Source organism: Megalops cyprinoides, chromosome 2 (genome assembly GCF_013368585.1).
Source record: "Megalops cyprinoides isolate fMegCyp1 chromosome 2, fMegCyp1.pri, whole genome shotgun sequence".
Lineage (NCBI taxonomy): Eukaryota > Metazoa > Chordata > Actinopteri > Elopiformes > Megalopidae > Megalops > Megalops cyprinoides.
Genome location: NC_050584.1, coordinates 4,365,957 through 4,387,780, shown reverse-complemented (window position 1 = coordinate 4,387,780; position 21,824 = coordinate 4,365,957). Strand labels below are relative to the sequence as shown.

General features: G+C 38.6%; 2 protein-coding genes across 2 annotated transcripts; both read left to right on the top strand.

Annotated features, from left to right (window-relative positions):
• Positions 1-186: 186 nt before the first annotated feature.
• On the top strand, positions 187-8,358 carry LOC118773816 (regulator of G protein signaling 9 binding protein). Its single transcript, XM_036522913.1, has 3 exons — positions 187-282; positions 7,187-7,493; positions 7,784-8,358. Exons 1-3 carry the CDS (start codon positions 187-189, stop codon positions 8,140-8,142), a joined length of 762 nt encoding a protein of 253 aa, XP_036378806.1. The 3' UTR covers positions 8,143-8,358.
• Positions 8,359-10,153: 1,795 nt separating this feature from the next.
• mcur1 (mitochondrial calcium uniporter regulator 1) lies at positions 10,154-19,288 on the top strand. Its single transcript, XM_036521358.1, has 9 exons — positions 10,154-10,628; positions 14,468-14,587; positions 14,760-14,863; positions 15,223-15,324; positions 15,656-15,697; positions 16,137-16,208; positions 16,986-17,039; positions 17,791-17,905; positions 18,526-19,288. Exons 1-9 carry the CDS (start codon positions 10,337-10,339, stop codon positions 18,579-18,581), a joined length of 957 nt encoding a protein of 318 aa, XP_036377251.1. The 5' UTR covers positions 10,154-10,336; the 3' UTR covers positions 18,582-19,288.
• The last annotated feature ends 2,536 nt before the right edge of the window (positions 19,289-21,824 follow it).

Genomic DNA, 21,824 nt, shown 5'->3' with positions numbered 1-21,824 from the left:
ACCTGGGCAACATCTAGCTCGACTGGCTATGGGATTCTCCCCGTTCCAGCCTGGGTGCCTGGCGTGAGCTCCCCTCAGCGAGGTGCGTCTTGCCACTACACTTTCGGCGCACCTCCTCCCTCCCCCAGACCCTCTCCATCACTGTGACCAGGGAGAGGACCACTACTCCCCCTTGAAGGAGCCCTCATGACCCTCTCAAACAACAAGGTGGCCAACGATGACAATGCCAGCTCATCAAAGGCAGTGGAGGAGGCAAAGGCTCTTGTAGATGCGCTGAACAAGGTGAGAGGCTATGCTTAGCTTATGAGAAGTGGGATGCGGTTATAGAGTTTCAAGACACTTAAATTCATGAGTACTACCATGATTTCTATGATGACTAATTGGCATACAGTGATTGTGGCATACCCTACATTTCATTTAATTGATGTTTTACACGACCCAACTGCATAGGGATTAGTCACCTTATCCATTTGATGCTGACACATAACTGGCAATGAGCTCATTGGGAGAATATACAAGAATATATTACAACAACCATGGATAAATGAAATATATTTGAATGCATACACATAACATTCAAAAGATAACACTGATATAATGTGATACAGTATATGCGTTTCCATATTTATATCAAAGAATATATTCAGGAGTATGCCTGGGTTTTAAACACTACCTGCAGTTATTTATACAGTTTAGGGCAGGACGGATATTTTGGAGGCACAAAAACTTATTTCACAAGTTCAGTTTCTGTACTTTGCTTCTGCTAGTTTCTATAAATACTTCAAAGCAGACTGCTGTGTGTCCACGGTAATGCAGAGTAAGCTTGTGGTAAAACAAGTGGTGGTCCCACTGCAGTGCACTGGCATAGCTAAAGAGCAGGGGTAACCCCTCTAATATGCCATTTAGTGAGATCCAGCTCCAGCTCCTGCCGCTTGTCACATCTGCATTGCTGCTCCAGGATGTAAAAGCAAACTCCAAAAAAAGAGAATGCAAATGGGCTTTTTCCCTGTGGGTGAAAAAGCACTTTACCTCAATAGAAAGAGCCCATTGTAGACTCCTACTATATCCAGTGATAAAAAAAATGTTACAGTTGTTCCACACTACGCTGAACAATGGCCCCAGTTGTGTGAATCAAAGAGAGAATGCTTTTGGAACTAACTGCATAGAATTCGACACACAAGTTGCATTAGAATAATTATCTGGTCATGATATCATTATTATAATTCTCAATGGCTTCTTAACAAAGAACTTTCATTTTAAATGCAGTGCATTTTGCTGGACATCATGGAGTTGTTATCAGTACAGGGACTGCAGCTACCATAGCTCCCAGAAGACATATTTTCTGAAACTGTTACCTCAAACAAATGACCAAATCCAGGAGCCTTTCCTTAAAAGGGCAAAGTCAAGACCCTGTGCTACGTTACTATGCCCCATTGTTGGACTGAGATTTGGAGCACCCTTAAATATGTCATTTGAATTATACCTTATGGCTCCCTGATATATCACTTAGATGCGAAATTAGGTGTGAGAAATTTGATGGGATTCAAACTGGTTAAATACCATCGTATCTGTCTACCTTTGAGATATGTGATGTTGTTTGTGTTGTGAATTACAGTTCCCAGCCTACAAATGTGCTGCTCAGAACTACATAATTAATGTAAAAAAAAACAGGACCATCAAAACATAGGAAGAGGAATTTCAGCCAAATCATACTATAGGGATGCTCTGCTTCACATGTAGGCCAGTGTGAATGTTATCAGCTGTATGCTAGCACACTATAGAAGTATAGACCTTCTTCCTTTCTTATTAATGGTTCAGGGTAATAAAAATCCACACGTTACCAAGATTCTAGAAATCTACATTTTCTTTCACAAATTAACATATTTTTTCATTCTTTTCTTTTCTTTTTTGTACCCCCATCATGGAATAGGCATATTAGGCCTGTCTCAACTCTGCAGGAACACTGGAGATAGCAAATACAATACTAGAAAAAGCTGCAACTGTTTTCCACACTATGAGCGACTACAGTGCTCCATAGAGAAGCAAATGCTGATTGAATGATGGACACATTGTTCCCAGACATTTCTAAGATGTTTGGGAGGAAGTAATCTGACCAAGAAACCAGCATTCCAGACCAGACTAACCTGAAGAAGTGGTTCAAGCTGCTTTGCATACCAATACTTGTTTCTATTATCCCTTGAAAGAGTAACATGCCTATGATGGAAGAGGGTCAATCACCCAAAGCCCTAGAGCTTATCTAAGAATAGATCTTTAATATGGAGCAGATTATTAACAATAACTGCCACGTACGTCATGCAGCATGACACACACAAAGTGAGGCCCAAAGGATGTTTCAATGAAAATTCTCTTGTTGTTTGTATTTATAGAAATGTGGTGATGATCCAATGATGTCTAAATTCTGTCTGACGCTTCGTTTAATTCTCCTGCTGCTCCCATATGAAGTTAAGCAGCTCAGAGCAAATATATGCCTGGGATTTGCTGAAATACAGAATAATAGTTCCTGCATATTATTCCATTCAATTCACGTGCACATTTTATCATAACAGGCATCTATTACATGAAACCAACAGTAGGAACAGTTTTTTTCCTAGGCTACTTCCTTGTACATACATATTATTCCACCAAATTGTAACACTCCTACTAGTATACCTTTGAATATGCATACTACCAGATTAGACTTTTTACCTTCAAGATGGTGTTGTGCAGTTCGTGAACGAGTAAATCTTTTTGAACAAATCTTTTTGAATCATTTCAGTATACTGTATGTACTGGTTCACAATTCTAACATTCATTCATTTGACTCACCTGTCAGGCAACCTCCCCAATATGCTTTGAGCAACAACAATGACTGTGAGTGGAGAAAACATTAAATTGAGGTGGACTGGTGTCCAGGCAGCATATCACAACTAGTAGAGTCATTGACAGTAAATGCCTCCAATCACAGAATGAATCATAGTCAAATAATTTGTTCATTCATCCAGTTCTTTAAATTCACTGAATCATTCAGTTCTTTCATTCTCTTAGGACATTTTGTTCAGTGAATCTTGTTCAGTTCTTTCAAAACTTCTCGTTTATTGAATCTTGTTCAATTCATTCAGTGTGTTTCCCTCTCCAACCACAGTGACTCCATTTCTCGTCATACTAGTCTGTGAAGTTTAAAACATAGCCTAGCCAAAAAATTGATCTATTATGGACAAATATTATACTTGAGATTGCAATACAATAAAAAACAAGTCTCTACTGTCATTTTAAGCTAATTACTAATGAAGGTAGTTACTAAGTTTAGGTTGTTATACAATTAATAGCCAACTTTATTTTTGGCAGTGTAATGTACTTCTATTCTATAACTATATCTAGACATTTCAGTAAGTAATGTGTAGTTTGTCAGTTGTTTCATGACATCATATTAGCCTATGAAAAATGTGAACAATCTAAAATGAGATGAATGAGCTAAAATGAGCACCATGTTGCAGCAGGAAAACTTTTTTTTGATTAGGCTATTTATATTGCTCTGTCATGTAGGCTAGACAGTGTGTGGGTTTTCCAACAAACTGCCATTGCACAGTCATCAGCTGCTAGCCATAGAGCATTATCTTTACTGAGCAGGCCTTCTTCTCCCTTATCTAACTTTGTTAGTGTGGTGGACTTTCAGGCTGAACAGGACAAAGTCAATACAGTGAATTAAAACACAGTTTAATATTGTATCTATTGTAATTGATCCAAATAGTTAATAATAAAGTGATGAAAGATATTTTTCTTCATTAATACCTAGATATAAATTAGCCTACCTGATAATGATAGTAGATGTATGGACTGTTGTACTTTTTGTAATGAATGCTGTAGTCACATTTTTATATGATAAGCCAGTCAGTATCTGTTTATTGTTCAGTAATTTTGCTTGAACACTTGGGGACGGGGAGTGTTGGGGGGCAAGGGTGCAGAAAAAATCTACTGTGTGACGTGTGTTTTTTTTTTTCAGTATTTCACATGCATAGGAGAAGTGTAACCTATCAATATTGTAGTGAACTCACTAATAGCTAAACACAACATCCGAACAACAGCCTACACGTTTTCACAATGTGCTAATGCCGTTGTCTTTGCTCTTTCATTAAAAACTACCACCACTTCATACATTTGGTAGAATTATGGAAGGCGGGGCATTTGAGGATATTATACTGTTAATGACTATATTTTTATTTTTTACGCCTGAATGTCTGGGTAAACTTAAATGACATGCCATCAGTCCTGCTGCATGATGACACAATTTGTCCCTTAAATCAAAAGACAGAGTATTTTCAAGTCGCCTTCCTATGGCCAGAGAAGAAAACACTGAATGAACTGAACGCGATTCACTGAACAAGGTGTACTGAAAGAACTATATTTTTATACTATATAAAAATATAGTATAATACAGACAAAATTATATTCTGAACACATTTTTAAATCATTGGATATTAAACATCAAAGAATTATAAACTGCATTTGTCAATTTCAGCACTCCATCTCTTGGGTGGGGGGGTTTGCTGGAGTGGTGGGGGTGGGATACTCAACTAATCAGTGACTCAATGAACAAATCATTGTACTGAACTGAACGAAATACCTCAATTCAGTAAAAAGAGTCAGAATGCCAATCACTACTTCAAGGGTCAGATAGATTACTTAGCATAGCATTGTAGTATTACCACACCTTATCTGGTGTGAATAGGTTATCAGAACATCAATGAGATATCTGGATTGGCCTTGGTTTATTTTGTTCATTTACCCAATTCAGGATTACCCAATGAGTCCAGGATGCAGGGAAGGCTTTGTAGTTTTCTAATGTCATTTACTTTTTATCTGAGGCACTAGCCCAAAAACAAATGTAATTTGCAAGATTACATGATCAACATGTTTCAATATTTGACATTTTAAATATTACACTGCACATATGCAATGTTGACAAAAAGCTAGTTTTATGTGCAAAGCACAAATGGATGTTCTATGAGAAAATAAAACAACTTTTTTAGTTGAAGTTTTGTTGATCAGTACTTCTAAAGTGTGCTTTGTATATTCATCTAAAAAAATCCCTGATGTTCATTTTCAAATACTGATTTTTTTCATAAAGTTTAAGACAAATTAAAAATTCTAACTAGATATACATATTAAATGATGATTCTAAAATATTTATAATTTTTAAAGGAACATCCCATGTTAAATTTTACCTCCATAGGCGCCTAGGCCACCACAGACAGCATTCACCAAGCATGGTATTGCTAAGATACAGGGCCTCTGTGTTTGTGTAATTTCCCTTGAGGGGGGCATTTTGTGTCAGGTTCAACAAAGGCATTGAGTTCATGTGTACAAAAGTTATGTTGACTTTTAAGATTTTTTGGATGTTGTGGGGTGACTGTATGCCGGACATCTTGCTGGACATATTTTAATTCTTTTGTTTTGTGACAGCTCCTTTTTATCAGACTATCATAATGGCCTTTGAACTAACACAGTTATCTTACTTGACAAGAGCTGTGACTCCTTCCGATAACATTTCATTCCTACTTCATTGCCTGTGATATAACCTGATGTTACTTTTTTCCCCCATATATTTTAATAATTGTAACTCTACAGTTCTATATAATTTTTTCTAAACTTAACAGTATGATTCTATATTATTTCCCATACAAAATATATATATTGACACTATATTTTAGAGAATATATTTTAGCTCAATAATTGTAAATTATTCTAATTTTAGTATATTGCAATAGATTTCAGGATTGTATTAATATATTTAATTATATTTTCAATGTATTCTTGAGCTGATCAACACATTTCTCAGTGTACTACAATATGCATCATTTCTGTATGGGTTAATTTAACTCAGTCACAATTGTGAGATCATTGATGGGTAAAAACTAAACACAAACTGACATTAGCAAAGCTGTTACATACAGTATTTGCTTCACAGTTCATGTTTGTGTTAACATTATACTCTTTACATTTTTAATTAAATGCTCTCAATGCTTACCTTTTATAAGACTGGTATGAGGATAAGGAATGAGAAATGTCTCTCTGGGTCAAATACCTTTGTGTTTGAACCCTTGATGTATTATGTACATGCTGAGATATTATACAAACATCTCACTGAAATGGTTTGCAAAGCAGTAATGTATCCAACAAAAATAGTGTTCTTTCCATAAGCAAGGATCAGAGAGAATAAGAATTATTGGCTGGTCTCTCCTCCTCTCCTGTGTATCTGTGTACATTTAAGTTCACTCAATACAAGCACAGATCTTCCTGACCCCCACAGAATCGTTTACATTTACATTTACATTTATTTATTTAGCAGATGCTTTTATCCAAAGCGACATACAAAAGTGCATACAGTAAGTATAGCGACAGTACGGGGACAGGATGTGTACAGTTCCATAATGAGACAGTAGTTCTCAGCTGAGAGCAAGGTCTATTTGAGGACACAGTACTATCTGATTTGTACAACTACAGCGTATAGGGCAACTAATACGATACACCTTCAAACTTCAAACAGCAAACTTCAACAACTTCAAACAGCACAATGAGTGTCAGAGTAAAGGTGGCAACAAGAAACAATTCAAAAAGCACACAGCAATTTACAACAGTACTGACTGGGGGGGGGGGAGCAATTGTGTGCTGGGTCAGTCCAGGTAGAGTCTGAAGAGTTGCGTCTTCAGACCCTATCTGAAGGAATGGGGTGATGGAACTGTCCATAGCAGGACAGGGAGTTCGTTCCCCCACTGGGGAGCGATGTAGGTGAAACGCCAATGTCTGGCAGAACGAACACCTCCTGCCTTGACCATGCAAGGAGCGAGGCGTCCAGTTGCTGCTGAGCGCAGGGGTCGGGCTGGTGTGTAGGGCTGGATGAGTTCTTGGAGGTAGGTAGGGGCTGTCCTGTTGATTGCAGAGAAGGTGAGGGTCAGGGTTGTCACCACACAACCATTTCCTGTTTCCAGTTTGTGCTGTTCTATTTACTAAATATTCTGTTTAGTATCTGTAAAAACATGACTTAAATTAAGGGTACAGCAATATATAATTTATAATAATGTAATATACATCATACTGTATATAATAATGTATAAAGACACTGTCACTCCAGAAATAATTTAGAAATAACTCACCTGCTTGTGTCACCTGTGTCACCTGTGTCTTCCAGGTAGTGGCGTGCTACCGGCACCTGGCCGCATGCGTGGGTGGCTGTACAGATGGCGCAAACCTGCGGGATGAGCTGCGCCGAACGCGGGAGCGGGCACAGGAGCTGGCCCTGGCAAACCGGCAGCGCCTGACCACCAGTCTGCGGGACAAGTCCCTGCCCACAGAGGAGAGGCTGGAGATGGAGCTACTGTGGGTGGCCTTCTCCTCCAGTCTAGAGCTCTTCCACGCCGACATGTGCAAGGTCTTTGACATGGGTCACAGCTTTTCTCTCTCCAAGGCCAGTGCCTTTGTGCAGACAGGCATTCAAGGTAGGCCCTCTTTCAGACCCTGTTTTTAACACATGTAACCATGCACAGCTATAGTTTGTCCTCAATCTAAATTTCTATCAATATTCAATTCTAATCTATCTACACTTCAGAGCAGATGTCCCCTTGAAACATATCATATTCAGTTAAACAACGTATGACTAAAAGTCAAAAAATGATGCATATCTCCAAAGTGAAACACAGAGGGAGCCCCCAATGCTACTACCACACACACACACACACACAGACTCAAAAATACAAATGTGCTTAACCATGCCTCTGCCTGTGCACAGGGGAGACCACAGAGGTGGCTGCCCGGGCCCTGAGTCTGCCAGACCTGAACCGCGATGAGACCCCAGCCAGCGTGGAGCGGCTGGAGCAGACTGATCTGGAGGTAGAGATCGCTCGGGTGGACCAGATGATTGAGGAAATGGAGCAGAAGGTCAGCGTGCTGCGGTGGACGGTGGAAGCCCGGGGGCCACAATACGCTGACCCAGCCAGCACCGACAGCGCTTCGCTAGCCCTGCTGTCCGGGAACGAGGAGGACCCGAGTCGCTGCTGTGACCGCAGCCAGATGTTTGTGACCCTGCTGCTGTGTGGGGTGGCAGCCGTGGCTGTGGCACTGTCCGTCTGTGTGGTCTACTTGGCATAAGCTCCACCCTCAGCTTCCACCGAGGCCTGTCTCCTTCCATTTATCAGACACCAAGGAAGCCAGTGTCCACCCAGGGCAGCTTTGGAGAACCCCAGGAAGGACTCTATAAGCCATGCATTTCTTTTTTTCTTCTCCATTCTGGTGCAAGTTGGACACAGAGGAGCCTTTGAGAACTTGATGCTGAAGTTGTGGTTACAGTGATGGATTGTCATTGCAGAAAACCACTAACAGGAGGCTGACCTGACCAGATCAATCTGACCATATTGTGCCCAACATATCTTGGTTTTAGCTACATTAATGGTAAATTGCAGAGCGTAGTTACTGAAGTTCCTATAACTGTGGAACCTGTGGAGAATAAAGTAACAATAAATCAAAGGGAAAAAATATACATCAGATCTTATCTGACTGCTGGATGTTATTGTTATCTTCAATTAATTTGTCTGTGATTTGATGCCATTTTCAATGCTAATACTTAAAATTACTGTAAACTGAGTACATAGGAAATGAGCCCTTCTCATTTCATTCCAGTTAAATTTCATGTTGAGGGCAGCTTGTGCATATCCCCCTGTAACATGCAAACCTTTCCTGTCAGTGACGAGCGAGCTATAAACAGCTCCAAATAGTTGTATATGTAGTGCAAAGTGAGCCACTTACAGCCAAATGTATACAAAATAGCACCCTAGCATGAATTGATTATTTGGAATTCAGGCATGCTGAGAAAGCTGTTGGATATGCTGTGACAAATAAATATTTATGGAGGTTCTTCAGTAAATTTTGCTGAAAGCCACATGCATTAGATGGCCAAACTATTTCCATGTCTTTTTTGTTGGGAGTAGGATATGAGCATGTAAATGGTACAGCGTAGACAATATAAAAATGGTGTTCTAATTTTCATTTCTGAATTTTTTTCTGTTTCTAAATAAACATCTCTGACAAATTCAGACATTTGTTACTGTGTCTGTTGTTGTTGTAACTGTTCACGTACAACACATTTTTACTAACAAAGGCTGCAGTTCCAAATTGCACAAAATGGTGACCCAATGTTTATCATGTCCCACTGGCCCATGACCATGAGGGTTCAAACAGCAAGAGTACACAACAAGAGTATCATCCTACCTGGCTACTCCTAGCACAGCGAAAATATTTCACCTGCAGTTTGCAATGGTAATTATGAATATGTTCTACGTGTGTCAAAAATAAATGCAGCTGGTTCATAGACATCCAGCCTGTCAAGGAACGCTTATAAGGTTTGCTCAGATGGCTGAGTAGTGCTGGACTTTTTTTAAAATAATTAAGTAACCTCAGTAATCTACCCCAAAATATCAGTCTGTATATGGCCAAATATTTTATATCTGTTTTCCTTTATTCATTCTTGACATATCTCTTATTGTTGAATAGTCTCCTACATCAATTTAAAAAAAAAAAAAAAACGAAAAAGAAAGACCTGCTCCCCCACTCTGACTCTTTCTTGGCCTGGACTTAGACCACAAAGGCATTTGGCATGGTTTCATGACGATATGACATGCATGCAAATCGCACGGTTGGCCATACCGATAACGCGTATACTAGCCCACGACTTCATGTCCAACCAAACATTTCTCCCATGTGGTTTATTTTCAAATACACTGATATCTTCAAATTAGCTCCCAGCCTCAGTTACATATAAACATTGTATTAATGAACATATTATGTTTTGCACCGTAATGGTTATAGCCATTCAGAAACATCAAAAACCCTTAACATGATGTGAACATTGTTATCTGTATTGCATATCATATATTAGTAAAATTACACTTAAAAGTATAAATTATTTTACTGTTTTTCCATAAATAGGCAATATCAATATTTGACAAGACGGTTTGGCCTTTTTGTACGCAAGGACAGAGTACCGTAGACCTGCAGGAAGTGTACAAACCGCAGCTCAGACTCTCGCTCGTGATTCGTTCAACGAGCCCAGCGCGTTGACGTAGGATCAACTACGTAAAGTGTGCGCCAAGGAGGAAAAGCAAGGATGACAGCGCTAAGGCAGCGATCATGTAGGTCAGTGTAAGGAAGTACAGTTCGAGAAAAAGAAAGAAAGTTGCTTTTGAGCATTTTTGGAAGACGTGTTTTGAAGGTGAAAAGAGCTGTCCTTGAGGGATCTCAACGTTCGTTTTGGAGGAGATGCACCTAAAAAACTAAAAAGTAACCTTACATGTACCGCTGCCGCAATATGCTCGACGCATTTGTCTCTCTACAGTCCTGGAAATACTTTGTCAAGGTAGTCGGTCATGTTCCACAACCTTCGAAAAGCTTCAGCCGACGACTTTTTTGGCATTCTTTTTGGCAGAATCCTACGCTTGTCACTCCAAAGGACACGACATCGTCCAGACTAATGCCTGCTAGACCTGGTGCAATGTTATGCTTAAGAGGAAGGCGGAGAGTCTTATGCACAGGAATGGACACTACATTGTCATTTTTAAAGCGCACCCGTCTACTGGTAAGAGGTGGGTATTACAAAGCAATATGTTTGTAAACTCAATGCCAGTGCACGTGGTGTAACTGACTGCTGGACGTGTGCCTTCAATTTTAAGACGGTTGACAAAAGCCGACGTTAATTACCTAAAAAAAATAGTTAAATTCTGCCCCCATGATAATCCAGGAGCAGCTAAGCCACCTCAAATATGAAAACAGCTGTTTTTTTCATTAAGCTTTAACGGATCCAGGATCAGCGTCTGCGGGCGTTATCGACGCACAAGCACGTGAACACGAACTAACAAGTATTGTTAAGTCCTTAACTTGCAGAATTCAGCGATTTTGATGACGTATAGAGCGACTTCCATTCTAGAGCAAACATTTCTTTCATAATTAGTCAAGAGTGCAGACAAGCTATTGTGCTTTACAGCCACGCGGGATAAACGTTATGCAACCCTTTTAGCTGTTGAATCAAAGGGAAGGGTATTTGAGTGTCAAAATTCGATCATTATGAAACCACCGAATTGGCCTTTCCGATTCAAACGGCAGACGTCGGCGCAGTAGTCCCCTCAAGGGTTGCCGTTGTCCACAACTGTTCGCGATTACGCAACCAGTGGGTGATCACATAGATCAGTTCTGCTGTGATGGTGGGTATATTCTCTGATCCATATAATAAATTAGATTGGCTAATCTAATTCTTTAATGATTCCATACTTGAACTGATTTAGGAGTTATTTACTCATAACACACTCATAACCAGAAAGTAGTACATCCGTGTCCTGGGTAAGGCAGCGTTATCTGAATCTGAAAGCACTTACATGAGAACATCAAATATTATAAGTCTCTGTGAAAACACTATCTGTCAAGGTAGTCTGATGTCAAAATGGCAAAGGGTCTGATGTTGATGCCTTTGGGATCTACGTTGTCATTGCAACCCAAAAGCATTCAGTACCTACTTACTGTACATGTCCAATCAAATGTCATGAGAAATAAAAATGCATTTTAAGGTGGTGCAGTTGATGCTGGCATCAGATAGCTGCTCTTGTACATTCTAGTATTAATAAGTATTGAAATATCCAATGTTACAGAATATAATTGAAGAAATTTTAAATATAAATCTGCTAACTTTGCAGTTTTTACCTAAAAATAACTTTCACTGCCAGTATCAACAGCAGTTTACTTTTGACGCACCCTGTATTTATACATTGCATGTAAGACTTATGGATAAGATATTGCTGATGTGTTGGGTTAAAAAGGCAGTGTTGTTTACAACATGTTGGCATAATCATTTCCTTTGTTTTTTGTGTCCGTAGGCAATCTTAAGGTGTATTACACATTTAGATAGTATTAAAAATAAAAGTGCTAAACTTGAAACAGTTTATTTACATATTTGGTATGATGATAGAAATAAAGATAGAATGATGATAGAATAAAGTACTAGTAGTAGGGCTGCAACTAACGAATATTTTGATAGTCGAATAATCTATTGATTATTGAAACAAATAATCGGCTATTCGGATTATAAAGCACGCTCAATGGCTCTTATTTATGTATCGCCTTTTAAATTTAGCTTGAGGTTGGACTAATTCAGTGAGGGCATTTTCTTGCTGGGGAGTACGTCTGCTTCCTTTGAAGAAAGCCATCCATGGAGGTCCAACAAACCCATAACTCATTCGAATTAAGACCTGATGTCATTGTGTATTTGTGCTTTACAACATAACCGCCACAAAACAATTGGGGTTGGGGAAAAAATCTCTTTCTCTCTCTCTCTCTCCCTCCCTCTCTCTCTCAGGTCAAACCAGCAACCGTTTGGTTACAACTCCTGCTCCTTAACCACTGTGCTACACTGAATGAATTTGGGGCAGGCAGTGAAATTTGGGCACAACGATAAAAAGAACGGCTCTCAAGTGCGACTCGGATCCCTTCGTTTGTACCAAAGAGCCGTTCAAAAGGCTCGGAGGGGTCGCAAACGTAACATCACTAATTCCAATGCAGCCCACATTGGGCACGCACGCATAGACATGAGTTGTAGAAATGTTTCATGATTTAGGAAGTATCAAATTCTCCGGTGTTCTCTAAACTTGTGTACTCGGCAGCAACACTATCTCCAGCCATAAACGTCACCATGGCAAAGATGCAACGTTTAAGCAGAGACGGGCTCTGGTTTAACATTGTAAAATTAGGGCACATTTGGAATGTAAACAGGATTGTTGTGAATAAGAGGTTATTATTTGCTACACTGTATGTTCAATGTCATTAATAATTTATTGATCAAGAGAAAATGTATTTCAACGTAGAAAACGTTACAGCTCATAACATGAAGTAATATGGCTTTTAACATTAACATTGGCTATGCTAGCTAGCTAACTAACTTAACTAGACCAGTCTTCATCATCCAGAGAGCCAACGTGCTCGAGCATAACTGATGTGCTCCCATGCCAGGCAAGGTCAGGTTTGCAAATGTTGCTGTTCACAACCTTCTTGGCAGAGTTAACCCTTTCGCGCGTACGGTCACACCAGTGTGATTAGCCGTTTAGCGCTTATGCTAAAATCAGTGCGATTAGAAAACTAGATTGGAAAAATTCTAGCTAATTTTATCTTTGAGGAAACAGCGATTTAACATTAAAAAATATAGCAAATGTTAACTGAAAACTATGAGAAGCTTAATAACGCTAATGAAAACATAACAAACTATGTAACATAACATGCAGGCTACAGAGCATAAAAAATAAGTGGTGTGCGAAAGGGTTAAGAGTGAAATGCTGCCACACTTTTGAGGTCGTTGGTCGTGAAGGTGTTGCCATCTGTATTGTTCACTCCAGTAAAGCAATGTAGCTTAGGCTACATGTCTGAGCATTCTGAGTCAGCACGAAAAATACACACAATGACACCAACTAATTGACAATTAAATTCGTTGGCAACTAATTTGGTCATCGATTTTAGTCGACTACGTCAATTATTCGTTGCACCCCTAACTAGTAGTAAAACCAGTAAATAAATAATATCCATGACTTCTTCCAGAGAAATTTATCAAGTAATTATTGGGGCAGCATTGTTATCGTACATTTGTTAGTGATTTTGATTTTTAAATTGAAAACCTTCCAGTTGACTTACATGGATAGAATGTTCAGAATCTTTACATTCTAACCTGCAGCTGATGTCGCAAAGGGCCAATTACAGTGGCTACAGATGCAGACCATCTCTCAAGCAAAGCTTGTAACTACTAGCTATTACCATGCTAGGATTTTTCAGGCCAACTTAAAGTTTGCCTCAAACTTTCCTTTCTAGTCCTTATTTTATCCTCTGAGTATGTGTAGTATCTCGCTCCAGTTGCAAATTAACACCTGTCGGAAGAATGGATTACATCAGCATGCCTAATATACATTAACAGTTATTTTCAATGCACCCCGAAGAGTTACATCAACCAAAGTATAACTAGTTACTTGTATTTCCAGTTTAGCATAGGACACCTTTACACACAAAATCTGCTGAGAGATGTGTGTGAGTTTGTTTGCATCAAGTAATTGTTTATGGCTCCTGGTTTTTTAGAAGCATAGATGTCTAAAATTTTGAAAATAACAAAAAGGGCTTTCAAATTTAGGATATACATAACCAAATTGGGTATGCATTTTCTGTCCAGCAGCATAAATTGATTTAGTTTGGTTTCTTGGTGTATTTTCTTTGTTTTTCTTTCTTTTTGCCAAATCCCCTGCTGTGAAGTTTGAAGAACCTCCTACTTGATCATAGTGGCATAATTGTTCTAAGAAGTTCTTGAAACTCAGCTGTGAATTTCTGTGACTTGATAAAACCAGTTGTTGCATAATGAAGCTGTAACTGAATGTGAAAACCTCATTGTCTTGTTTTAATGCAGAATTGAGCACCTCAGTTAAAGTCTTGCAGTATGATTTGAAAAGGGCGGATACTACAAAATCGGAGAACCGAAAGTTTTTCTTCGACACACATGCTGTGGTTCAACTTCTAGAAGAGAATGGTAAGCAGCATTTTTTTTTTTATAAAGAGTAAATTTTTGATTTCATTGCATCTTAGGGGTGTTGGCTTGCTCTTTATGGACGAGAGATGTTGAGCTAATTTATTTCTTGATGCAATATGTGATATATGGAGCTGTGGTGATTGACACTAGTCTGTCATATTACTTCCCCCAGGGTTCAGCACCCAGCAGGCAGAGGTCATTGTTACTGCCCTGGTGAGGATCACCAATTCTAACATGGATGTTATCTACAAGGACATGGTCACCAAAGTGCAGCAGGTTTAAATTTCATAGATTTTTTTTACCAGATAAATGTATGTCTTTCAGTGCAATACTTGTTATAGGGTTTGTAAAAGACCTCACTTGCACCCTTTGCTCTTGATGTCAAAGTCTATGGCTTGGACTTTTTTTTTCAGATCTTATATATTATCCGTAATGCAAAAGTAACTTGAAGATATCTCTCTTGAACATGATATTTCACATGTTGTTGGAATTGCTTGCTGGATAGATTCTACTACAAAACATGAGCCAAAAGTACCACAAAGAGGTAGAATACTGGAGCTCTCAGGAACTATGTAACACAGCTCCTCTTGATGGTCAGTAAAATAAATGCCAGGACTCTCATTGTTTGCTGACAGGAAATAATGCTTCAAAGAGTGATGTCACAGATTGCAGCTGTGAAAAAGGACATGATCATACTGGAGAAGAGCGAGTTTTCTGCGTTGCTGTCTGAGAATGAGGTTAGGTGTGCTAACTAAGCCGGCCATCTCGCAGAACATGCCCTCTACGGAAACAGACTGTTGCACAACAAGACCTTCACTATTAAGCAGTGCATGTAAGAACTCACTAATGATCAGTGAGTCAAGCTTCAGCCATCACTTATTGTGTAAAACTGCCATTACCTGTAAATCATGACATTTGAGCTGATTAAAATACTGATTCAACGAACAAGTCATTGATGCATGTAATCTAAGATATGAAGGGATTCATGAAGTTTCGTTTACCCTTCAGCAGAATCTACCAGCCTCTGACTGAAAAACATGTCAATATACTCATCTTTCTCCCCTCTAGAAAGTCAAGATTGAGCTTTTACAACTGAAGATGCAATTAGCTGTGAGTATGGAGTTGTTTATGATTTTGGCCCCAAGTATCCGTAGTTGTTAAAAACGTTTTTTTGTTTTAGCTGCAGTTTTATTGGTTTTCAATTCTCTTTGCAGCTTAAACAAGGAAAATGTAGGTTTAGTTTTTCAGTGACTCCTTGTTCATCTGGGTCTGCTGAAACAAAATGTTGCTGGAGGTTCAAATAAGTGAGAAGAACACAATTAACATGGACATGAAGCATACCCACAGCAGGATTTGATTCAAAATCTCTCACTCTGATATGGTCCAGAGTTCTTTGAATTTCCTCTTAATACTTTTTAGTACCATAGTCCTCAATTTAGCCCTAAACCACCACATTTTGCAAATAGCTAATGTGCCATCTGTCAAAGTTTATAAATTGTCTTCAGTAACTGAAATCAAGAAATGACTGCCCTGGCTCTGTCAATTGCAGGATGTGATGAACAAAGTGCGTTCAGACAACCTCCTGGACATGAATTTGGAGAAGAGCAGAATAAAGGAAATGGTAAAGAGTAAATGCCTGTTTACCATAGAAAATATACTGTAGATATCACTGGTTGAGGTTTTTAAAAAAGTATCAAAACTAGCATTTCAGTAATGCTTGTCCAATCTAAAGCTACAATGTCAAACGTAGCACAATGTATGCATATTTACACTAACACCATAATGGTTGTTTTGGTTTGTAGTGTCTTTCTGTGAGAAACAGGCTTTTTGCTTATTTTCCCATGTTGACACATCAAAGCTATATTTTGAGTGCTTTTCAGTGAATTGAACTTTTTTTTTTTTATTAACAAGTTTCTAGTTAGTTTCTAGCCCCGATACCAGTCTTCAAAGGCTAATGTAAAAGGTTTAGAGATATAACCACAGAATATTAGATACATTTTTTGTGCTAATTAATTTCATAATCCATCATGATAAAACAGATGAAAGTATATTGGAGCAAGCAGTATGCTTTCGTGTGTGAGTGCACATAATATCCACAATTAAATTGCTGTAGAAGTATATGGATTGTCTTTTTATTTATTATTTTGATGCATCATTTTTTAATAATGGTGAAAAACAGCAGGGATGGTATTTTGTCATCTTAAACCAACTCATGCAATGATCATGATTGATTGCCATGTCTCGAAAGTTGTTTGGGAGGGAATCACATAGATTGATGCCATGTTTTGAGGCATAATATTGATTTTTCTGATCAGTACTAAGTACTGATACTCAAAGCAAACCGTTGAAATGAAGCATGTTTTATTTTGAATTCTGAAATGGTCAACTTTTATTTCAGAAAGCCGAGCATGAGAGGAAGCTGTTAGAGGCCCGGACTGAAATGATGGAGATGGTGCGTGTGTACAGGAACACTGTCACTTAGTACTAGCTACACCACTGTCAGTGTGTCAGTCATACTGGACTTACAAGTCACTTTTTACATGAAGTCTCGTTAATTTGCCCCTTATCATAATTGCAATCTTGCTTCAATACCTGTTTATCGCATCTAATACTTTTTACTTATTACCATATCTGCAGATGTAGTACACTAAATATAATCTTAAACCCACATGCAAAACAATTTAGATATAATTGCCTTCAATTTAGGATTTGGATCAGGGTAGCCAGGGGATGAAGATCCATAATTTGAGAACTTGGATATCCCAGTATCCTACCAGACACTACATACGGTGGCAGCCACTGTTGTTGTTCTGTTATAAATAATCATAAACTTTTAAGCTGACTTTGAGGCAGGATCACTAAACCTATTATATTACTTCCCATGCATGAAAAATTAATGCATAAAATTCAATAAACACTGGCATGTGTCTCCCCCTTGTGGTCAGTGTTTATTTTTGGTTCAGATTCCATTGATAATCACTCATTGCTGAAATTCAGCACCTTACTTGATATTTAATTTATGCATATCTTGACCCATTTGCACATGGCATGTGAAGATCATAATAAGACCTCAGTGGTACAAGTGTTGTCTTATTGCTCATTAAACACTTTTTGGAGTGTTGAGCAGTTTTTTTGTGATGTTGTTGTGTTTTAATTGTGTAACTGTTTTCACCTGAACTTTTGGCGTATCTTTTCACCCCTAGAATGCTGAGCAGGATCGACATATGACCCAGACCAACATGAAAATAGACACTGAGGTGGCAGGCCTGAAAACTATGCTGGAGTCCCACAAACTTGACACTATCAAATACCTAGCAGGTAATGCAGCTTAGGCCCTGATTCACTTGGTGTATTTAAACATAAAAAAATTAAAGTCATTATTTTTCATAACTACCACAATATTTGTTTCTGTGCAAAAATGAAGTGAAACTATTGCTTGGTTTCAAACTGTAATTTTGGTTTAAAAATGATCACATTTTGACAAAAATGTAGTGACCTCTTTAGTAAATAGTTGCAGGACATGAAATGAAATAATTTACTTTATTTCTATGTCTTGCATCAGAAATAGTCCTTCAAATTTTCTGTTTTTGAATCTGTGTTTAATACAAAATGCCCTCACAATGTTTTGCTGTCACTTTTCTTGCATTTATGCAAGAATCTGCTGACGTCATGTGAGTGCACCTGAAAACTCGCAGGGTGCCTAAAAGCAGTGAGACGATCAATCCCTGCTGACATGCCCAGCCCTTTCAGGCACCTTAACCAATGAGTTGCTCTGGAGCCCCGAATCATCCCTTATTTGTATGCTTAAATTAAAATCCTTAGGGAGACATTTCTCTGCTTGAGATTTCCTATTGATTGTAGCAGATAAGGCGTTAAGCTTAAGATGGCCACGATACTTGGAAAACAGTCCCATTTATGCTCTCTTTCTGTCGTTTCAGGTTCAGTCTTCACCTGTCTAACAGTGGTTCTGGGCTTTTACCGAATCTGGATGTGACAGGACACCCCAGAGGTGCCTGGTTGTCTTTCCATTCGGACCCTCTGCCCACCCAAGCAAACTGTCATTCACAACTGTATTGTCCTTTCTCTTGAAAAAGGAAATTACCAAAGAGCTTTTTATACACTATGGGCCCCTGAGGCCCAGAACTGTGTACCCTAATGCAGAGTCTCCCATTTGACAGAGTCAGCAGGTGAGAATCACTGTGGACATTTGCTGTGAACTTCAGCTGAGACCCAGGTGAAAGAGAAGCTCTCAATAACATGGTTCTAATTTCCATGCCAAGGTCACTTGCAGAAATGACATGTTTGGCGGCCTGACATTCCCTCCACATGCTTGTGCTCTGCTTCAGTTCTGCTCTGAAGTCAGCCAGAAAGCTAGTATGCCTCGCTTTTACCAAGTCATTCACCTGTACTGTGTTAGAAATGTTCATATTTATCCATGGAACGGAATTGTGTGCAAAACAGTTTGTAAGTGTGTGTGTTTGTCTGTATGTGTCTGTGTTTGTCTGTGTGTGAGAGGGAATATACCTGATCTTTTTGACGTTTGTGTTGAGGCACAATAAGAAATTTGAGTTACTAAAGTCTACAGACGATGCAACTGTAGGGATGTTATTTTTAGATCAAAAATGAATTAGGTAGTAGATTCAATATTTAAGTGTCAATTTGGATTTTTAAAATAAGTGTTCAAAAAAATGGTATTTTGGTTGAGGGATTTTTAAAATATTTTTTATTATTAATATATTTTAACAGCACTGCTGTGAAAGGGTATCACATCATTTTTATGTAGGGTGATATAGTGGTGAGGGAGCTCGACCAGCTGGTTCAAAGTTCAAATCCCTGTTGGGGCATTGCTGTGTTACCCTTGAAAAAGGCTCAGAACCTGACTTGCTTCAGCAGCTGCTATATAAATGGATAATTTGAAAAAAATGCACGCTACAGAAATCACCCTGGATAAGCATACTTTTTCTTTTTCTTTGAAAAGTATAAACCCAAGAAAAAATCTTAGTTTAATGCGTTAATCATTTGTGTATTAAACATTGTAAGGACACATTCTAAGATGTAACTGTAAAATCATGAAAGCTGGATAAAATCATAAAACTTTGTCAGAAAAGCACCCTACATTAGGATACATACATTATTCCTTATTCATGCTAGTAACATTTCAGTCCATAAGGGACAGTTTTGTAGCTACAGACATGCCTAGAAATAATAAATAATGCTTTATGTTTATTCACTCTGAACCTTTAGAACAGGTTGAAGATTCTTTCCATTTTTCTCAGAGCCACAGAACACAGCCTATAGCTATTATCAGCATATATTGGTAGAAGGGGTTCAATACATGTATTATTTTCCGTTTGCCTTAAGTCCAATTGCCTTGGCATGGAGTGATTACTTCTGTAATAACAAATGTTATTTATGCCACACATGCAGGCTGCTATCAGACCATGGTTTTGAATGTTACGTGATAGTGCAGTTTTAGAGTGCAATCATGTATAGCACAGAAACAAGTAAAGACAATGCACTTTTCTTTACTTCCTCAAAAATGTTGGTACAAGTGCTACATTGTTAAAAAGTGTCATTGAGTAAAGTGATTAAATGTATAATTTTAACACTGTGGTGTGAGGGGTGGGGTTGTGGAACCAGCAAACACTGCAGTCCTATAGCACACAAACTCCAACAAGAGACGTTTACCTAACTGAAAGAATGGCCCAAGTCCCCATCACAGCTGAGGAAAAAGCCCAAGTCTCCATCGCAGCAGAGAGGAAGAGTCAAGTCCCCATCACAAACCTGCTGCACAAAGCTCCATCTAGCTCCTTTTATGGGCAAGTTAACAGAAACATGTTTTATTTTGTTAATAGATGACTGCTGTATTCTAAAAGCTATTACCTTGATGTTAGAAAGGACAACAGGTTTAAATTATGTTAAACATCAGAATTATATTTACATTTACTGTGCATTGTAGGTTGTATATCTGTTTGTTGGGAACATTTTAATGTAATTGTAATTAATTCTGAATGTCATTCATTTCAGTATCTTTGTTTAACACTGGACTGGGACAAGCAGTAGCATGCATGTATTACTAGCCTCATATTTATGTGGAGCACAAAATACTTTGAGTTTCCAATGTGAGGTCATCAAAATAGTGTCAAAGCACACCGTACACACTAATGCCTTTGCCAATGTGGAAGTTGATAACCCCATGGTCAAAAGTTCAGTGTTTGTAAGATCATTATTTTAAATAGCAGTGGCAAAATAGTACTTTCTGTTCTGTGCAAAAAGCTGGGTACTTAAAGGGCTTTTTCTGTAGATAACCTTCCAACCTTCATCATAAACGCTATGTAGTGAGCCCAAGCTAAGTAATATTTCTGCCTATTCAATTTACACCAGCCTGCCAAAAGCCATGGGATGGGAGTAGTTATGAATAAAATATGTCTTTAAGTAATTAATAGTGTGTTGGCCCGCCTTTGGCTTTAATGGCTGTTTCAGTGCATTTTGGAAGATTGTCTACTAATTTCTGGGTGAAGGCTGATGGTAATTTGCTCCACTTCTGTAAAGCATTAGTCAGCTCCACCACTTATGATCATCTTGTCTTGCCCTAATTCTGCATTCCAAATCATTCAGAAAAGTTATATCAAACTGAAGTCAAGAGTTATGTGCTGGACCCTGCTGTGTTAGTCTGTTATTCTGCTTAGACCATACATAGTAAAAACCATTTCCCTGCAATCAGACAGGGGGTCCCAAAAGGTTTGTCACAGAGTAATTCTAGATGCTTTGTAACCTACTGAGTCAACTAATATTGCTTATTATTCAAAGCAGTCTATAAAAACTATGAAACTCTTTTAATACGTGCAGACACCAGTACTGTGTGCTTTGCTGAATATAAATCTGCCTGTGATATCAGTTGACAGTGGCCTTGCCATTTCCTTTCAGCGATGATAGACCTCATTTAAGGCTGTAGATCACAGCCAAAATGTACCCTGTGTGGGAGCTGAGATTCATTGCAGATTATCATCTGCTAATGATCCCTCAGCACCAGCATCAACTTAAAAACATGTGCCTTCCAATAATGTCATTTTTGGTGTTCATAAAAGCCTCTATAGCTTCTTTTCATGCAGTCTGAAATGAAAAGGAAGTGAACATTTTGTGAAATGTGTTGCTGTCTGTATTGACATTTCTACATTATAGGTGAAATACTCTGCGCATACTCTGTCATTCCTGTTTTGCATTCAGAACAAGGAAT

What these genes read in the sequence shown, in the direction of transcription:
- mcur1 (XM_036521358.1), top strand. Translation starts at nt 10,337, where the DNA reads ATGTACCGCTGCCGCAATATGCTCGACGCATTTGTCTCTCTACAGTCC. An exon ending in CACCCGTCTACTGGTAAGAG is followed by an intron (nt 10,629 to 14,467) that starts GTGGGTATTACA and finishes GTTTTAATGCAG; the next exon opens with AATTGAGCACCTCAGTTAAA. An exon ending in GGACTGAAATGATGGAGATG is followed by an intron (nt 17,040 to 17,790) that starts GTGCGTGTGTAC and finishes TTTCACCCCTAG; the next exon opens with AATGCTGAGCAGGATCGACA.
- LOC118773816 (XM_036522913.1), top strand. Translation starts at nt 187, where the DNA reads ATGACCCTCTCAAACAACAAGGTGGCCAACGATGACAATGCCAGCTCA. An exon ending in TTGTAGATGCGCTGAACAAG is followed by an intron (nt 283 to 7,186) that starts GTGAGAGGCTAT and finishes TGTGTCTTCCAG; the next exon opens with GTAGTGGCGTGCTACCGGCA. An exon ending in TGTGCAGACAGGCATTCAAG is followed by an intron (nt 7,494 to 7,783) that starts GTAGGCCCTCTT and finishes GCCTGTGCACAG; the next exon opens with GGGAGACCACAGAGGTGGCT.